Here is a 19,752-nt window from a genome sequence, read left to right on the forward strand (position 1 = left end):
AAGGTAAAAGAATGAAAAAACTGATTGCACAAAGCTAAATATATTTATTTTTTCTACAAAAAAATCCAAACACGTTCATGCTTTGTCAAATGTAGATAAATAAAATCCTGGACTCAGAAGAGAAAAGGGTATAATGCAACATTACCAAACCAGAAAAGTGGCACTTGAATCACTGGTGTAATGTCAATTTTTGTCTTTGGAAATACTGGAAAGCATGTCCATGGACATTATATAAAAATGAATCTTGAACTGAATCAGTCTTGATTTGAAAAACTTTCACGATGACAGCCCTTGTTTCTCAAGTAAGGGGCCAAAAATAAGCACTTGTCTGTGTTACTGTACACTGATGGTGGAAAACAAGTCTTCCAAAGAGACATTTTCTGTGTCACACTTCTTGGTTCAAACAGTAGTTTAAAACAGACTATGTGTTTTAGTTTACTGACAAAAGACCATATAAAGACAGGTGTACAATCACTCAAAAAACAAATTGTGTAGGTCCAACACACTTGACTTGGACTTAAGGTTGTTAAATTCTTCTCGGTCACCTGACCAAGTGAGAGGTTAACCAGTATATGATGATTGGCTGAAAGATTGCAGTAGCCACAGTGATATAAAGGCGAAATTGAGGTTTGGCACTTGATCCAGTTCCCATGGAGTCCGAGGAGAGAGAGGTAAGGATCTTCATTTTCAGAGATCGCACCTGCAAACACAGTTCAAAATGTTGGCCAAGACCAGTACATTTATAATATGCTTTAACAACAACACTTGAAGGCACGCTTTCTTTTTCTAACCATTCAAGAGGATAAGCTGATCTTACCATTTTCACATTCAATGTGCACCAAGACAGAGGTATTGATCTACTGTGACTCTTTACATGTTTAAGAGTGTATTGGTTCTCATTAACAATTCCGTTTGCAAATAGCCTTGTTTGAAGAACAGATGTATTCAGTTAAATAAGAATATCAGGTTGGGTGATATTTGATCAAGACCAGTGTGATGCCCTCTCCTCCATCCTCTTTCCTTATGAAGCTGTGAGCGTTCATGCCCAATCGCGAACGTGCATGAATAGACGCTCTGTAAGTGTGATTGTAAGTTATTCTGAAGCAAAGGCAGACATCACATAGACAATATAGGCAATAGTCTAGGATGACATTTTGTGGTAGGCGCTGGCATAAGCCTAGAAGATTTTGAACTTTGCCCAAAATTTAATGAGAAATGTAAACCAGCTGTCAGACTGTAAACTTCCCCACACCTGTCCCTCAGTTCTGCTCCATTGAACATTTCTGTTTCTCTCTGAGAATTGTTTAACCATTTACTGAGCACTCCAAGTTACAGGGGGAGAAGGAAAAGAGGAGAGGTGTCGCAGGGTTATCCTTGAGGAAAAACAAAAATAAACCTCTGTCTGGTCTTACTGTTCCTAATCAGTAGTATGGTGTAAGAAGTTAGACCCTGAAGTAACTTTGCTGAAAATGTAAACTCATAAGATTAGGCAGGCCTATGTTTCTCTTCATCTTGATCATAGGTGCTATGTTTTACAAGCACCACCATTGTGTGATCAAACAGTATGCTTTTACATGATCTGTTTAGACAGCCATACAGACAGCTGCAGATGATGAAGAGAGAAAGAGAGAAACAGCAGCAGTTGATGGTGAAAGACAGAGAGAGGGAGAGAGGGATCAGCAGATGATGAGAGGAAATAGTTCAGACATTACAGATTAAACTCGAACTGAATATTCAGTGATTAGAAAACCCTTTGTAAAAGGACTATAAACTAATGGCAACACAAATTAAGCTAACTTTCTTTCCTCCTGTAATCACTACATTTAAACAATAGCTGGTGTGCATTAAATGTGAGGTACACACATCAAACTTTCATTGATTCAAACATGTTTTTGAATGTAAATAAAGTGGTTACAGTGGATAAAATAGTATGAAATTGGAGTTTAACAGTCTAAAAATTCCTCATAATGTGAGCCCCGTAATGTGTTTACATTCTATCAAATTGTAGTAAACTAGATTTATATGGAAATATCAGATCAATACATCAGGTCTCTGTTAGATTAACATCGAAGTGAAATGGTTTGCAATGATAGAAGAAATAAGCTTTGTGGCAGAAAAACTGACATGAAACAGAACGCTGTAAAACTGGATTTTTTTTTTTTTTTTTTAACTAATGTGACTCTCCGTACTTCTAACCTTTAGATATTATCTATTAAGATAATAAGACATCAAAATAATATTTTTATGATAGCGGTTGTAAAGTTATTATAGGTACACATTTGTATTGTAAAAAGGGCCAAAATAAAAATTAGCATCAAAAAAGAGCTTTTTATTAAAAAATAAATAATAATTCCTTGCGGACAATCTTCCAGACTCACTACTGAAGTCTGCTCTACCCCCTAAAAAACAAGCCAGATGATGTGCTCATATCTCAGCATATTGTGGAAGGCTGGATCTGCATCAAGTCATATAATCAGTTTGATTTCTGTGTTGGGTTATGGCATACACTATATAAATAATTTTACTACTGTGAATTATCCTCAGTCATGATTTTTTTATTTACCTAATTGTTTGATTTAAAATTCCCTTAAGGGAATTTAGGCTCCTGCCCCTCCGAAATTCTGTGCACATCAGCCATTGTGTTTTTTTTTGTTTGTTTGTTTTTCAGTGTTCTATTTCTAAACACCCTGGGAACAATTCAAATAGAAAAATCATGCATATTTAAATATGTTAATATTTGACCTACTTATGGAACATAATTAGTTAAAATAACATTGGCAATCAGCATTTTTTTCTGAACTAAAAATATGACACACTAAAGAAACACAATGCTGCTCTGGTTCAGAAATGCATAGCCTTGAACATAGAATTATGAATGAATGGTCTCATTTTGAATCCAATTTTCTGATTAAACCACATTGGTCACATTGAACATGTTTGAATCATTTCACTTAGTTCAGATATATACATGGTGGATGGAGTCAAAAAGAACCAAAAGTACTTACAATGAAGACCACAAGTGCACAAGAGGACCAGGCAAGGGCCACATAGTAACCATCACTGCCAAACAGTAAGCCACTCAACACTGTGACGATCATCCTAAAAGAGAGGCAAACAAATATCAGTATATTAACAAATAGACATCAAGTAATAAGCTTTTGATTGAACTTCTGGTATAATTTTACATCAGTCTAAAAAGGAGTGAAGGTTGTTTTGTTATTTGAGCCTCTAACCAAAGGTAATTTTCTCTCACTATGTGATAGACACACTTTTTTTAATCTTGAATCTTAAGAAAAAAAATGTATTGACAACATTTCAAATCAAACCAACGTGAATTAATAACATACTTTAAATGGATAATGTGACATTGAAAAATGCCTTAAACACAAAGTAACCTTTAAATCACTGAATCCAATCTATTTATCTACAGCTCTGATTTAGCAGTTTATTAAGTAATACACAGAAAGTTGTAGCTTTGGTCTAGAATTAACCACCACAATTACTTTCTCTGTCAGAAAAAACCCCCATAATTTTGAGTATAACATGATATTTACCCAACATATTTGTATCCGCTGTAGGCAATAAGGTCGAAGGTGGTGAGGTCGCTGTGTACCGTCAGGAGGTACAAACTCAACAACATCACCAACACCTCGATGATCATCCACACGAGGGCAGTGCTGGCACACAGTCCAAGAACCTCTGGACTGAACCTTTACACACAGGCAATACATACCCTTTATTTTTATTTTTTTTAATAAAAGCTTGTTGTGAGACATTAGGGCACTTGTATATTGTGAGTCATGAAGTATACAAGATGAGGGAAAATGACTCACCTCTTTTGAATGCCAAGAGCTATTCCAGCGAGTAAAATGTAGGTGATGAAAGCCATCGCTGAAAGAAAAAAGTTAAGTTAAAGCATTACAAAGGCATCCCTTAATTCTCTGAAAACTTTGTATTAATAGAACACTTACTTGGTATGTAAAGATCAGGTGCATTTACATCCTGTCTAGGAGGCAATGGAGTGTCCCGGTGATACCGAACTTCCCAATCCTACCAACAACAGACAGAAACAGTATGAACGATCCTGCTCAGTTTAACAGCAACATGCTAAATATTCTTGATGCCTGACAGCTCTACAAGATGAAAAATTAAATATTCCAAACAACATCGGGCATGTCAAGTACAGCAAGACTGGTGCTTCTTCAGTGTGGTTGGCTTTCTCTAAAATGTCACTCAGTTGAAGATGAGTGGCCCATAGATGTGTTTTTGATCAAAGGATGTTATTTCACATTAATGTGGTGTTTACAACAATGGGAGGGGACTGTACCTGACAGGGAACAATTCAGATATAGTCAAGTCTGAAAATGATTGTCCACATCTTGCAGAGTTGACTTCATACTAATCAGAAACATGGCTGACACCAGTAACTGCTGAGTTGAGGGTGAGAAACTCTTTTTTTAAATTCACAGATTATATCAGTGTTTTGCTTAGATGTAATTGGTAATGTGGTATTAATACACTCTTGCAAATGAGATTCTTAATCTCAGTGCGGTTCTCCTGGTTAAATACATTTAAATAAATAAAATATATAAATAATAGAACTAGATTAGTTGGAAAACTACAAGTCAGGTATAGCAATATTTTAGTGGTTTAAAATAATGAACAGATTTTTATGTTTTTTTTACCCATCATAGCTGGAAAAACAACTTCCCAACTTTGGAAACATGATCATCCAAGGAGCACATGAAGGCACCATTATATCTCTAATAAACAAACATTTGTTGGTCGAATATGTTTGATGATTGCACTCTATGCAGATCACACATTACAAATACTAAACACTATGTTTAGGTACATAGCATGCAGGCTTATACTGTAATTTGCACTCTGCACAGTTCATACATTATCAGTGCACAGAATGTTTGGAGGAGTGACATTATTTCTAAGCTCAGTGTGTTACAGTGTGTGGGATAAACTGAGCTCAATGTGCTTTTGTTTACACTCTGGCAGTCACATCATTATTATGTTCATGAATAATCTGGAGTAGTGATAAAGTGGCTAATTATCTTGTTTGCGTTGTAATAACTTGATAAATGGCTGAAAAATGGATACCACAGAAAGTTATCGAGCAGTCTTTTGTTGTTCCGTACACTAAGGCAGAACAAAGTCTGACGAGGTGTATGGCTGATTACCTGATGCGTATAAGGGAACATGAGGATCATTAGTTTCTTCATTACATATCTGGTGTCGACAGCGAAGAAGTATTTCAGCTTGTTCACAGCCATAAATCTGCTGAGCTGAAAGGCAGAGCAAGAACAAACATGAACTTAGCAGGCTTGGTGTGATAGCCTTCCAAAGTGAATAAATAATGTTGAGTCATAGACATTTTTAAAGAAGGCTATGCCCTCAGCATTGTGAATCACTTTAGCTTGACATCAAGTATGCTGAACCACCCGTGTATCAAAGTTGTCCATCCAGTAGAGCAACATCAGTTTTACGTGTGTGGCAACTAGGCGTTCTTTTTTCATGGATAAGAACATTCACTGGTTATTATATTATGTTGGAAGGCGAACAAGAAAATGGTATTCTTAACTGAAAATCTGTCCACCAAGTCTTAACTTTATTTAAAGGTTACTGGATTATCCCCTCATCCCTCCATTAAAAACATCATTATTCTCTGTCATGTCCCTTTTTTTCTCACCTCTTTGTTGACCATATCCTTTCCTTGGTTGGCTAATGAGGAGCCGTACATCATTGCAGCATTGGCCATTGGGTCTGTAAACAGATTGTCCGCCCCAGTAGCTCCTTGCATGTCATTTGGAGGCACTCCCACATTGTACCCTGGAGTGTAATATCCTTGACTGTTCATTGCTGGTGCTGCAGAGCTGGTGTCTTCAAACAGGACAGAATCTGCTGTTGGGGGAGCTGCACGAGCTCTCTGTTTAGCTTTAAAAAAGATAGACATGATGGAAAACACAGAAGGAATTATTATTTATTTCTAAAACTATTTAGAAAATGACACATTCAGTAAGTCATTATTCTCAATAACCAACATAAACATACACAGAAATCTACACTGATTGGTTAATGCACTGGTTCCGTAACTTTTTCTGCCGGTCCTACCTTTGGCAAATACAATTATTTTCAAGCCCCCTGACCCCTTACCACACATGGACACATACTGTAAACAAATATCAACATACACTGAACCCACTGTCTGTCACACTCTTTGCTCACAAATTCCTATATTTTTAGAATTCATCTCAAACATTGGCTGCAAAAGGTACAAAATAGCATATCAGTGTTAGATAACAAACTGGAAAAAAGAATAAGCCACTTTTAAGAAGAAGAAATCAAAAGTGGTACCATGACTGTAACATGAAACTTAAAGATTTGTGACATCTAGTGTACATTAATTTTCAGCCTAACATTTGGTGGATGGAAAGTGCGAAACAAAATTACAAAACCAAAAACACACAAAACAAATTTACAAATTTACTTTCCCCAGTCCCCAAACAAATTTACAAACTTCTGCCACTTGTAAGTGTTTCACATCTTGTACATTTGTTTTGTGCTTGGTTAAGTGTAGTGGGTTTTGTCATTTTGTTTTATAAAACTTAAAAATGTTTTAAAAAATGTAAATTTGTTACACACTTTGTAATTTTTGTTTTCCACTTCACAGCCACCCTACCTTGAAAACCTCTCACAAAATGTGCTGTGCTCTGCAGTGAAAAACTGTCTGCTGCATTGGGAATCTTCACTGGATATGTTCGTCCTATCACTCAAGACAGTACAGCTAAATCAAGTATTTCCTATGCAAGAGATAAGAATTGTTGCAGACCCTAGATAACTTGGAAGAGCTTCTTAATTCTTGCCTATCTTCTTAGTTTTGTAGAACTTGTATTGCTTTTCACCACAGTCACTCAAAAAAAAAGAGTTTGTTTAACTACCTCAAACTGATGCTCCTTTGCAATAAACCCCCCACAGGTTGCAGTTTTAGACTGTGATGAGTGGTGCTATTAAATGGCATTTAGTTATGCTTATGTGTATTACTTAGTGCATACAATACATGCAGGTTAGATGTATATCCATAACACTACTTAATACTCAAATACAGAGGTTTATAGTTGAAAAAAGTGGTTTTAGGGTTTAGTTACTCTTTAATTAAACAATTAAATGTAAGACACTATTTTATTTACCTCAAAAACCTTTTACTGTCTCCATGTATGTGACATCACTGTCTGCTTTCTTTAACAAGGAAATGGGAAGAAGCTACTTTGGCTGGATTTTTAGCAAAACATTTTTCACAACTATTTAAACTAAAAGTGATTCATTTCATTGCATTCACTTACTTGCTCGGTACCCGTGGTGTGGCAGGTCCATCGTGACTTTCACTGACGTTTATCTTAGAATACAAACAATGACATGTTAGAAACATAGAAGATATTTATTTAACAGTACAGACTGATGGTGCTCGCTTATTAGCACGACGAGCTAAGTTCACAACATCTTTAATATTTCTATTTTTAACTAACACTCGCCTGAGCTACGCATGTGGCACACGTATATTTATCATAGGTATTATGTGCACACACAGCATACAGAATATAATGTTACGCGTATTAAGTACATAAGAAGTAATAGGAGCACTTACCTACACTGCTAGCGATGTTAGCTCGCTACGTGGCTTTCAGGCTGATCCCACTACGTCACGGCGGTGGGTTGACTTCAGCGTGCCTGCGTGGCAGAAAACATGTAGGCGAAATACACACCACCAAACAATACAGTGGTGGCACTGACATCCACAGCCAAAGTTTAATGCTTGATTTTGTGTGTGTGAAGCCATCAACCTTCTTATTTCCTAGCTATCGTTTACTGTTTGTGGGGATAGCAGGTTAGGGTGCTTGGGTTTAACATACAGACTTTATCAAAGCAGATACATGCTCCTTCATTTTATCAGGTAGGATAAATTCAAAGTGCATATTTGTTGTAGGCCTACTTACATGTAGGCTAGACACTTCAAGAAATAAGAGGTTGGTGCATTAAAAAGTCCAGGGTTAAATTAAAAGTCACATTTTTTTCCACTAAAGACTCAGGCTAGACTAATTATTTATATTCTAAAATTCACCTGAAGTCGAAATTTGGGGTGCTTTCCCCCCAATTTAACCACTGCATCTAAGGGAATTGTACTTAGCCTACTTTCTGTTCCATTTACCCACAGTAAGATTGGAATTCCTACTTTGCAGAGTAATATTTTTCTTAAAAAGAAAACTAAAACTTCAGGAAAAAAAATGCAGCTACTTTTCACCTTTGGTACATTTGGATGTTAAGACCTAAATATTCTAAGTTCATTAACCCCCCTTTACAGACCGTTTTTTATGTTCTTTAACGATTGTAAATTAACAATCAAAAATAATATGTCCACAGTTTTACAATAAAAATGTTCTAAGAAGATAATAGTAATATTCAAAAGTATTCATACTTGAATTGAATCATAATTTGTTCATATGACTGTTATACAGTATAGGCTTATGTCGACATTACCTCACAAATCATGATTTACATCATCACAGCTGTCTTGTACAGACATGTTCAAAGCTGCATTGCACAATCATAGGAATAGGTGTGCCTTTGGTTCTTTAAAGACAATTACAACACACCATATTCAATCAATTAAACAGTATTTGGCATGAGGATGCCCTTCTGCTCTGTGAAGCATGTGAGTGTGTGGGTGGGTGGGTAAGTGGGTGGTTGTGTGGGTGGCGTTTTGTGAATATATGTGGAGACTCTTAAGGGTGAGTAAATCATTATGGAATCTAAACTCCCTCCACCCCTCTCAGAAAACGTGACATTTTGGAGGGAAAACGAAGAGTAAAATAGAAAACAACAGCTTACTCAAGCTTGCACATGATTGTACTTAAAGTCAGAAACACATAAAAAAAAGCAGCCTGTGGCAGAATAACAGTGTAATCAGGGGGAAAGGCTGTCAAACATGTCACAATTAGAGACATAGAAAGCGTGTCATCATTGCATTCCTAAAGCTGTAGTCATCTGACGCTCACCTTTACCCTACAAACCCTTCATATAATACCACCAAACACTGTAAAAAACAAAAACATCCTGCATAGATTCCTTATTATTACATCTGAGACTGAACAGTTAAATGAGCTGATGAGTAACATATTTAGGCTTTGTTAAATGTTATGCTCTTGGCGGGTTTTGTTCACTGTCTCTGCTCTCATTCATAACTTATAAAGAAGCTGAAACCTGTAGTTCAATGTCTCAATTTCAATAGAGGTAAGACAAGAGGGTTATTAATCTGTGTTATTTTTTCTCTGTAGACAATGGATTAGAAACTGTCCCTCCAATGAACTTTAGTGACTGTTTTTCAAAAATATAAATATAAAAAGTAACAATCCTTATTCCTAGGAGAAGAATTAGCATTAATGTGAGACATTGGTGTAACAGTCAGCAGCTCTGAGAAATCAGCCCTTGCCGGGAACTCTGTCCTTAGGGACTGCAAGGTCAGCAGCTGTTCTGTCAAAGTAAGCCCTCCAAATCTACTGCATGCACTTTTTTCAATCTGTACTAGGTGCTATAACGTGATAGTAAGTAAAAAACAGTCATTGAAACGGATGGTGAAATAATCAAGCAGCATTGTGGCAATTGACTGACTCATCTCCACAGGCATGCATGCACATTGATGTGGTTTGTGAAGTGAGAGTGACTGCCAAAAACCTCAGCACATTTAGGCACAAGCACCCAGCTTTGCGCCCACTATATAAAAAATGTTGGCTATCTGCTTTTTCTTCACAGACCTGCAGCTATAGTGTGTAAGTTTTTTTTCTCATAACATTTTAAAGGTGATAACTTGTGCTACCATAAGACATTCTCGTCAGTGACTTCTGTTTCAAAAATACAATGCTTTCATCATTTCATTTCATTTCATTATAAACTTCTGAATTGTATCTGAAAATTACAACTGGAACTTGACATCATAATAATAAAATGAATGAATGAATTACAGTTAAATGAATGAAAGATGAATTGATTTTATTATATTCCCATTTGATATTTAATATTAGTAATCAGTTCTAAATGACAGATTTTATTGAGACGCCTGTAGCAAAAATGACGTCACTAAATAAAAACATATAGATAACCCTTAAGAAATGTTTGGGGAAAAAAAAGATTTTACTTGGAGCAAAAAAAGACAACTAATTAAGCTTTTTCTGATTTTATATTTTCGTGTAAATTCATTTTAATTACATTTTTAAAACCCAAAGTCTCTTTATCTTATGACAAATTTAAATAACAATGCCTTTTGAAACTTTGTCAAATTTTTACCTTAGCTTCAGTCAAATATAGTGTGAGTTACACTGGAGTGTAAAACTGTAGTTGTAATATTAGTCATAGAGCACAGAAGCTTCAGAGCAGACCAGTCTTAGGGATCCCACTTTACACTCTGGAGGAAACTCTCACCAAATATGGTCAATGACGTCACAGCACGTGGTAGATTCGTGAGAGATTCCAGACAGCACTATTTCCCGTAACTACCGAGGGGCGTGGTGCACCTATTGAGCCGCTTTAAGAGTTTACACACTCACAATCACTCCCAGACTTTGGCTTGTAGATTTATGACTCAGGACGAGAGGATATACTGAAAGTTGTTTTCGGAAATTTTAAGGCAATTTGGGAAAAAAAGCTAGGCGACATTTCCTTCCTCGTTCCCCCTTGAAGACGGACGTGTTTGGACTCTACCGATTTACCGCAAGAAGGTGGGCTTGCCCCAAGTTTGAATTGACACACGAGCCGAAAGAAAGTTCGCGAGACCCGAAGACTTTACATCCACAGCCGGGTTACATTTTCTAAACGATTGAAACAGAAAGGATGTACCGAAACTTTGGGAATCAAGGACGAGGCAACCCGGCGTACACAGGCAACGTCTCCGGGTCGAACTCCACATCCCTGGGTAGCACGAGCACCACACAACAGGAGCAGGTAGGTGTGCTCCCATGGACACTAGGTTACAGGTTGTCCCAGGCAGTAAGGGGTCAAACAGTGTTAACTATATTGTAAAGAAGAATTTTAAAATGTCAAGCTGTAAGTAAGTTTTAAAGTTGTATATGTAGCAAATTATATGGAGGCTATAATTGAATATAGTAGGCTATAGTTATATATAGTATAGTTATTTAAATTATGTATCAGAAATAAAATCGTACAGGCCTATTGTCAATTTGCATTACATTTCAATACATCAGTAATAATGCAGATAATAGAATAATGTGACAATAACAATTATTTTATTTATCTTCATAATTACTGATGTTTTATTTTACTTTTTATCTAGACCCCATGCAACATGTGATAGCCTATTACTTTTCAATACATTTCTTTCCTATTTATCTTGTCTGTAAAACACTGTGATCTGTGCATAATCTTTTTAAATTTCCTCTATAAATACAAAGACTTTCTTTGACTATATTTCTTCATATTGTTTTTCCTAGAAGTTTACAATGGCTGGCAGCAGTCAGTTTGTACCCAGCCTCAATGCCATCACAACCAACCAGGATCTCCAGTGGCTGGTTCAGCCCTCTCTTGTGCACTCACCTGGTCCTTCAAGATCTCCAGCACCGCCTTACCCAACCCTCTCAGGGGCTCGCCCCCTTGGGCCACCACCTTCACACTCACATTTCCTCAGACCGGGGGTCATAAGAGCTGCTGCAAACATGATTGGTTCAACAAGGCGCAGAAATGACGACCATGTAAGAAAAAAGTCTCAAAATAACTACAACTTTCTGAAGATATAGTGCCTAGAATGGTATTTTGAAAATACACACATAGCTGTGGATTTGTTGCATTTATGCTGTTTAAAAAGGTGCAATTGAGTGAAAAGGGACCTCTATTGGGATTCATATTTTCCAAGGGGTTGCAATCATCTTTTGTAACGACTGTGTAATATCCTGTAATATCCTCTGACACAACAGTGTAATTTCCTTTAGACTGACACATCAAATGCAGCCATTAAGAAATAAGACTAAGGATAAGATTTCCCAAAGATTTTATCTAGTACATCATTTAAGTATGTTTTCCATTCATAGTTAATTTAAATAAGGAAAATGGACTCACACAAATAAGCCCACACTGTTTATGTTCTTTGATGGAGTTTACTTTGAGTCAATGTTGACTCTGTGAAATGATCATCTGTGACACACTGTTTGCAAAGATCTGCTTTTTGTCAACAGAGCAATGTTACATGTAACAGCAAGATAAGAGAGTGACCCAATTCAACTTTAACTTTAGCCTTAAAACCCTTGGTGATCAGCACCGCAGACTGATTTCGCTGCTTTCATCAGTCACACGTTGGCACACTTTCCCGTCACAGTTTTGTTCTTGGAGTTGTAATGTTACAGGAAGTAGACTATCATGTGACTCACAGGGGCAAGTCATTTTGCTCTGACTCACGACTGAGTCATCGCTTGGGGTCTGAGTGTGACTCATCATCTTGAAAAGGGCGGGAAATATTGGATCAACTGTAATTATTCATAAAGGCTTTTGGAGAAGTCAGAGACAGGGAATTACAAAAGCTCAGACATTTCCAAATCATTCAGCCACCACAGCTGTGATGACTCAGGGTAGACACACGGTGGTAGTATTTCTCCTGTTGAGGTGCCTGTGCTTGACTCCCAGTACATCTCCCTGTACTTTTGATTTGAAAAAAATCACAAAGAAAGCCTAAAGAAAGAACGTTTCAAAATCCAACTTTGGACTTAAGGTGGTTTCTGAAATGTCATTTAGTTACATTTTAATTTTTTTAGACACTTTATTAATACCTGAGGGAAATTCTGGTTTTACACTCTGTTATTGAGAGACATGCTTCTCACAGATATACAGACATGCACAAACAGGACATTGTTGATATGCATTAGTGGAGAGATGTCAGCGTGAGGCTGCGACACACAGCTAGGTGCAGGAAGTGCACCAGAGCTGTTGGGTGTTTCAGTGCCTTGCTTAAGGGCACATGGGCAGTACTCGGGAAGTGACCTGGCACCTCTCCAGCTACCAGACCAACTTTGGTGTCTCTGTTATTAATGAGTCAGGTTGACCAATTTCTCTGTATTTTAATCTTTTTTCTTTGTTTTTTCCCACCAAAGTTGTCCCGTGAAGAGATGGAGAGACGTAGAGTAAGGAGGGAGCGGAATAAACTGGCTGCAGCAAAATGTCGAAATCGCCGTCGGGAGCTTACGGACACACTGCAAAATGTGAGTGAGCACTTATCAAAATGTCGTATCATTAATGCTTGAAGTACAAGTAATTGGTTTCAATCAGGCATGACAAGGTTTTTAGACGTATGTGTGTTTCTCTGTTTTGCCCTCTTACAGGAGACTGACCAGCTGGAGGATGAAAAGTCCCGTTTAAAGAAGGAAATCGCTGATCTCCAAAAGGAAAAAGACAAGCTCGAGCTGGTGTTGGAGGCTCACCGTCCCATTTGTAAAATCGAGGACTCTGATTCAGATTCTGACCCTCATCCATCTATTTCCTCTTTTGGAGGCATCAAGATGGAGCCCGAGGACTCCATTAGACCTGGACCCTCAACTAAAATGTCAACAAAGATGGAGAAGCCCAAACCGAAGATAACCATACCCAGCAGGCCGTTAGCATCGTCTTCCTCTCATGCTGTCACTGAATCTGAGTCGCTCCACACCCCAGTCCTCACATCCACGCCTTCTCTCACCCCCTTCACAGCCAGCATGGTTTTCACTTATCCCTCCGCCCCCCTGGACACCAACGCCTCCATCTCCTCCCACGGTGCATCCCATCAGGGAAATGTCCCTCAGTCTCGCGCTCCAGAGCCCTGTGGGATTGCTCACCGCCGCAGCAGCAGTAGTGGGGACCAATCAGATCACTCCCTGCATTCCCCGACCATCCTCACCCTGTGATTGACGACACCATTCACACTGAAATTACACTAATGTTCATTTTGATGTATTCAAAGTGTGTAGGAAAAAGGATCTCTGGGAAATATGTCGGAAAAGAAAATGATGATAGGCATTTCAAAAGCTGAAATGCTGAGCTGTGTGCATCTACTTCATTTCATCTTTTCAGAAAGTTAATTGATGAGATGCAAACTATAGTGGCATTATCGAGATAAGAATATAACACTCTTTGCTGTGTCATAAACTCTTTATAGTTCTAATTTCAAAAGCTATATGTTTGAATAATTATGTTCAAGGTTTACTATGTAAGCATTGCATGCAGAGAATATAACCTATAATGAACTATAAAAGCTAACTTTTTATATCTAACTTTATTAATATATGGAAAATGATAATTTAGTATAATGTTGCAATAAACAACATGTTACATAGTTACGTCATGGTAAGAAACACTTTATAAACGTTCGCACTAAAGGGAAACTTAGAAATAAATGGTCTTTATTTTTTTATGGAATTTTAAAGAATCATAAAAATGTCTATGAAAACTATTGACCACTAAGGCTGGACCATAGGAGTTAATGACATGATCATGTATTTATTTTTGAGAATTTAATATATTTTTGGTAATGTTTTCAGACAAGTGAACTTGTTGTAGCAGTAGTGCCTTACTTTACCATTTGACAAAGATGTACTACTTTACAGAAAATAAAGAAAATGGTTCATTGCTGTGTTCAAAATGTGGTTGTGTCGTATTATTATGATTAGTAAAAATCAATGGCGTATTTGATGAAACTGACATGCATCTTCATAAAAAAACACATGTAATTTAGAAAGAGTCATTTAAAGTGTCCAAATAATGTTTTGAACAGACCACAATACACTGGAACATGACTTCTGTATGACTTATAGAAGTATTCAATTAACTGATAGTCGACTGATTGAAGAAAAGCTGAAATTCAAATTTAATTCTACAAAAATTAGTATTGGTATTATAATTGTCTGGTTTTAGCTTTTCAAATGTGAGGCTTTGTTATCTTTCTGTTGTAAACTGACTATTTTTGGTGCAACAAGTCACTCAATTTGAAGTCTTATATCTTCGAAGCTGAATCTTCCAAAAAGACCAATAACACCCAGAAAATCAGTAATGGCGATATTCAAAGGCTCCGCCCTTTAACAGACACTAATTTAAAAGATCTGGGCCCGGATTCACAAACATTTTGGAGAATCCTCTCAGAGAGCTCCTAAATTAGATTAAAAATTCCTAGCAAGGATTTTTAGCTGTGATTTACATGTAGGAACACTCTGAGGGAAACTCTGAGCATGGAAGATAAAGAAACATTTATCTTACTGAGGAGGCGTTTAAAAAAAAAAAAAAAAAAAAAAAAAAAAGTGAATCATAGAATCTAGTCAGACATTGTGTAATTATAAACACTATGAAATTAACATCTCTGTTTGAACTGTTTGTACTTTTAAAGTATAACGCCTACAAAATGTTTGAAATCACATGCCCACTTGTGCAGCAGCTTCTTCCCATGCTGAGAGTTAGAGCAGCATGTAAAGAGGCTTAATTAGTGATTGGATGCACCTGTGGAGGTGACCGCATGTAGAGAAACTCAAAATGCATGTCTCACTTTGCACTGAAAACATTCGTAGATGTCTGATGTCTGCACAAATCATTTTTAACTTTGATTCAATAATATTCTTCATATAGTGTACAGTTTTCTCCTCAGCTTGAGAAACTCTTAAACCTGTTAACAGTCCTCCTCACTACTCCTAACAGTTTTACACCTTAGGAGCTCTCTTAAGGGCCAAGATGCTTTGTGAATAACTTTCATCTTAAAAAGGATCTAGTCTTAACTTTAAGGGAAAATTCTTGTCAATTTGTCAATAGGAGCAACTCTTAGTATTTCGGAGGCTTTGTGAATACGGACCCTGGTGTTTGCTTGATAAACTGACAATCTTGAATGTGTTATCTTTCATTCACTAATAATGTAAGGGAACCTCTTGCTATGGCTCAGAAAGCATTACGCTGCTCGGCTAAAATGGGGCAAGAGAGAGGGAGAAATATAGATGGAACGAGAGTCAGATTGACATCTGGTACGCATAAAGGAGGAAAAAATTGTGAGGCTCACTAAGTGGCTAAAAGCATTACCACCCTCTTCAGCTCTTCAGACCGTGCAAAAGGGGTCCAAAAATAAAACTGATGAACATCCATAAAGTCAGTCTGTATGAAGGGACAGACACCAGAGGACGATCAGTCAAGTAAAGTCGATTCAGACATGAAGGTCAAAACAAAAAGTGCAGAAATCAATTCAGAATTGTGTGTGTCATGAATACTTGTTTCTGCAAAGCAAAACATGCAAAATAAAGCTCTGAAACAGCACATAGTATCATCATACCCACTGTATTTAAAGCTCTTCAATGCACTACGAGCATAATCCACCAATAAACAGCTAAGACAAAATAAATCTTTACTAATGCATGTGGATCATCTATGACTTAAACTGAAATTGTTAGTAATGCTAGTTAATACAGACAAATCAAGAAAAGGTAGGGTTGAAGTCAAGATTATCCCAATAATGTTACAAGGTAAATACAAAGCATGAGTTACAGAAGACAAAGCTGACCATCGCCAGCTTGAAACAAACTGTGATGTGCTAATTTAACAACAAAGTCATAAAAAACACAATACTAGTGAATTTAAACAGCTCCGTTTGAATAGAATAGAAATCATTCAAACTCGTAGACCTTCCAGTTTAATAAAAAGAGTTTCCAGTTGGATTTTAAAAAAAAGTCACAGCACAGTTCAGCTCTGAGTGAGGTCCGAGGACATCTTTTATTCCCGCCTGATCCAAAACCTTCACGAGTGTGCTGGCTCTGCCCCGGCTGTAGCACATGTGCATTATGCACCAGCAGCCCCTCCCACAGTGAACCTGAAGGGCCTCACATCAGACTGCTAAACACGCCTGTACAAAGAGTGACAATCATCATGCACATATGGCAACTCCAATCCTGTCCTGAGGAAGAGAGTGCATTAAATATTACACCTTCTTGGGCATCTAGCAAATGCAAAATATCAAATAGTCTCGATTTTTTCTTTCTTTTTTTCTCAACTTTTTTAGTGCTGTAAGATTTGAGTGGATTAAATATGGCTCAAAACTGGATTGAAATGGATCTTTAGATCTGCAATTTTAAAGATCCATGATTACGCTGTCCAGTGCAATAGAAAAAAGGCGTCTGCCAGTGTAGGCTAGTCCAGTGCATGAGATAAATTTATATATGTGACCCACTTTTTTGGCCCTATTTTTTTAACATCAGACTAATGAAAAAGGATAATTCCCAAAAAACAGAAGTCTATAGAAAAAACACTGTAAAATGTAGATACATTATAATCTTGCAAACATCTATGAAATGTCTTTGTAAAGTCCTGAAAATGTCAGTAGTGGTAGAATCTTTGTCACGGGAAAACCTGGTGGCACACACATCTTTGCAGCATTCAGAAGGCCCTTATGCTTTTGCACCATTTATTATAGTCTGACAAAGCTTCTGTTTATCCATCACTTTCAATTCTACTCTAGAGGTTTATCTTTCGAGTCAGAGAAGCCTTGATTGCAGACATAAACCTGCCATCAGTCATCAGGTGAGCACACCAGGTGGAGCTGGTCAGGGCTTCCCACGCTGCCCGTGCTGGAGCTCCCATCCCCCAGGTCCCGGGCCACCATGCAGGGCAGGTTGAGCTCGGTGGATCCCCCGGGGCTGGAGTCACTCCGGCTCACACACTCCTCCTCCAGGACCAGGCACAGCTCCTTCAGGTCCAGGTTCTCCTTCACCAGCCCGTCCTGCATGCGCTCCAGGTCGGCGAGCTTTTTCAAGTATCCGCCCAGGTCCTCCCGCATCACTTTGGCGGCGTGATGCCCGAACAGCTGCCATTCCCGGGCCAGCTTCTTCACTTTGAGCCGGTCGTCGTCTAGGAAGCAGCACAGGTCCCGCAGCTCCACGTTCTCCTCCTGCAGGCGCTGATTGATGACTTTGAGTTCCCTGATTTCGAGGAGGTGTCCCTGCAGCTGTTTATTCACCTCTTTTATCAGGCGTCCTCGCTGGATGAGAGCTGATATTTTATCTGATTCCTCTTTACGCAGCCGGCTCACCAGCTCCTCTTTGGAGCACGCGAGCAAATCTTCATCTGAAATCTTCGACAGTTCTCGATTTATGACCTCACCTTCGCTACCCATCTTCAGTTAAATTCAAACACCTAAGGGCTACCTGAGAATCAAATGAAAGCGCTTAGATGTAGATTGATCTTTCAGTGCAGAGCCTTCATCACATCCTCGGCTTCATCTACATCCAGTGTAGGGTACTCCAGATGTCATGTGTGCAATCACGACAGCACCGGAGGACAAATCATGGCAGAAACATGTGATACCTCAATTTAGATTGTTGTCTTTCAAGACGTAGCGAAATAATTCATTCTTTGTGCTGAATCCACGGATTTTTCTCGCAGTGAACGTCTTAACTAGGTCGTAAATGTAACTGCACCGCAAACCCCGTTAATGTCGATCTGTCATCTCCTCAGCAGCAGGCTGTGTTGTTCAAAGGCCTCAAACAACACATCTGTCCTTATTTTACCTCCTCTCGTTTTGACGGTAACAGTCGCCTTGTGGGTTTCCCTGTGCTGTTTGTACAAAGGCCTCGTCGATCCGAGGAGGTTTGATCCGGGCAGCCTCGGATGCACACCCTGCAGATGTTGTGTTTTTTACGTCGCTGGCATCGCCTCATCAGGCTGTGCTTCCCTTTCCTCGGCTGAATGAACTCCGTGCAGCGCTGGCTACAGGATGACGCGCCGGTAGGCTACAGTGCAGCCGCGTTGTTTAGTTTGTATGACGACAACTATGTACATAAAAAAAAACACACAAATGATTAATTCGTCCTCAATCCGCTCAAAATGAGTGCATCATCTCCGGTCATCCTCTTGGTCTGTCCTGTTACCACAACAATGTCTGCCTCACACACTTCCACGGCTCAGTCCGCTGAGCTGCTCGCACTGCCTTCCTTCGAGCCTTCAAAATAAAAGCAAAGATTTGTAGTTAGTTATCTAGAAACGGTCATGAATTCGGAATTAGCCTATATTTTAGCGGACCAATTATAATGAAGAATAATAACAGTTATATATATTTTTTTTATAAATGTTTCATTATCTGTTACTTATGTGGTGTTTCGATTGAATCTTGCTCTCAAACAACATTGGTTTTATCTTCAGTGATTTTTCCGGAAGTTTTGTAGCGGCTGCTGTCTTGACACATCGGTTAGATAGTAATCACAAATATTTGTGGTTTCCTCTGTGGTTTCCAGTGGCTCCTCACATACAGGCCTACTGGAGGCCTGCTTATGGGTTAATCGTAGCCTACTCGTCAAAGTGACAGTAGGGCCTGCTTGTCATTCTTTTGACTGTTCATCTCACTATGAAAAACAACAAAGATGTGAGGATAAATATCTGCTCCATGTGCTCCCTCCGTGCTTGTGCGCCCCAATTTGGGTTTAATAATGTTTTTGACCCTAATTTGCCAGGAAACCAAAGTAACAGGGATACCTTCAGTTTTTAGAAAAGGAAGTGGGCATGAAAGACTTGTAGCCACTTCCTTTGGGATTTTATGTTTATTTGAATAAACACATCCTCAAAAAATAAAAAAACACATAGGCTACTTACGAGTAAAACATCTATAGGCCCTACATACCATCCAATACAACGAAAGGTGTACAGTAGGCCTATAATGTAGTTGAAGCATGAGCGATTTCATGGCTGCACAGATTTCTTTTC

At 38.3% G+C, this 19,752-nt stretch overlaps 3 protein-coding genes across 4 annotated transcripts; 1 reads left to right on the plus strand and 2 right to left on the minus strand.

The window, feature by feature from the left end:
- Positions 1-29: 29 nt before the first annotated feature.
- Positions 30-7,526, minus strand: yif1a (Yip1 interacting factor homolog A (S. cerevisiae)). Its single transcript, XM_061048331.1, has 8 exons — positions 7,353-7,526; positions 5,702-5,946; positions 5,193-5,297; positions 3,972-4,050; positions 3,834-3,891; positions 3,555-3,710; positions 3,006-3,099; positions 30-700 (listed from the first exon to the last, which is right to left on the minus strand). Exons 1-8 carry the CDS (start codon positions 7,381-7,383, stop codon positions 542-544), a joined length of 927 nt encoding a protein of 308 aa, XP_060904314.1. The 5' UTR covers positions 7,384-7,526; the 3' UTR covers positions 30-541.
- A 3,050-nt stretch (positions 7,527-10,576) lies between these two features.
- fosl1a (FOS like 1, AP-1 transcription factor subunit a) lies at positions 10,577-14,674 on the plus strand. Of its 2 annotated transcripts, none has more exons than XM_061048333.1 (4): positions 10,577-11,001; positions 11,511-11,765; positions 13,155-13,262; positions 13,383-14,674. In XM_061048333.1, exons 1-4 carry the CDS (start codon positions 10,891-10,893, stop codon positions 13,938-13,940), a joined length of 1,032 nt encoding a protein of 343 aa, XP_060904316.1. In that variant the 5' UTR covers positions 10,577-10,890; the 3' UTR covers positions 13,941-14,674. The 2 variants fall into 2 exon arrangements, with proteins under 2 accessions (XP_060904316.1, XP_060904315.1); XM_061048332.1 differs by having other exon boundaries at positions 10,580-11,001; positions 11,508-11,765.
- Positions 14,675-16,322: 1,648 nt separating this feature from the next.
- ccdc85b (coiled-coil domain containing 85B) lies at positions 16,323-18,966 on the minus strand. Its single transcript, XM_061048334.1, has one exon. The coding sequence runs from the start codon at positions 18,167-18,169 to the stop codon at positions 17,567-17,569; it is 603 nt and encodes a 200-aa protein (XP_060904317.1). The 5' UTR covers positions 18,170-18,966; the 3' UTR covers positions 16,323-17,566.
- Positions 18,967-19,752: the final 786 nt, after the last annotated feature.

Source organism: Labrus mixtus, chromosome 10 (assembly GCF_963584025.1).
Source record: "Labrus mixtus chromosome 10, fLabMix1.1, whole genome shotgun sequence".
Lineage (NCBI taxonomy): Eukaryota > Metazoa > Chordata > Actinopteri > Labriformes > Labridae > Labrus > Labrus mixtus.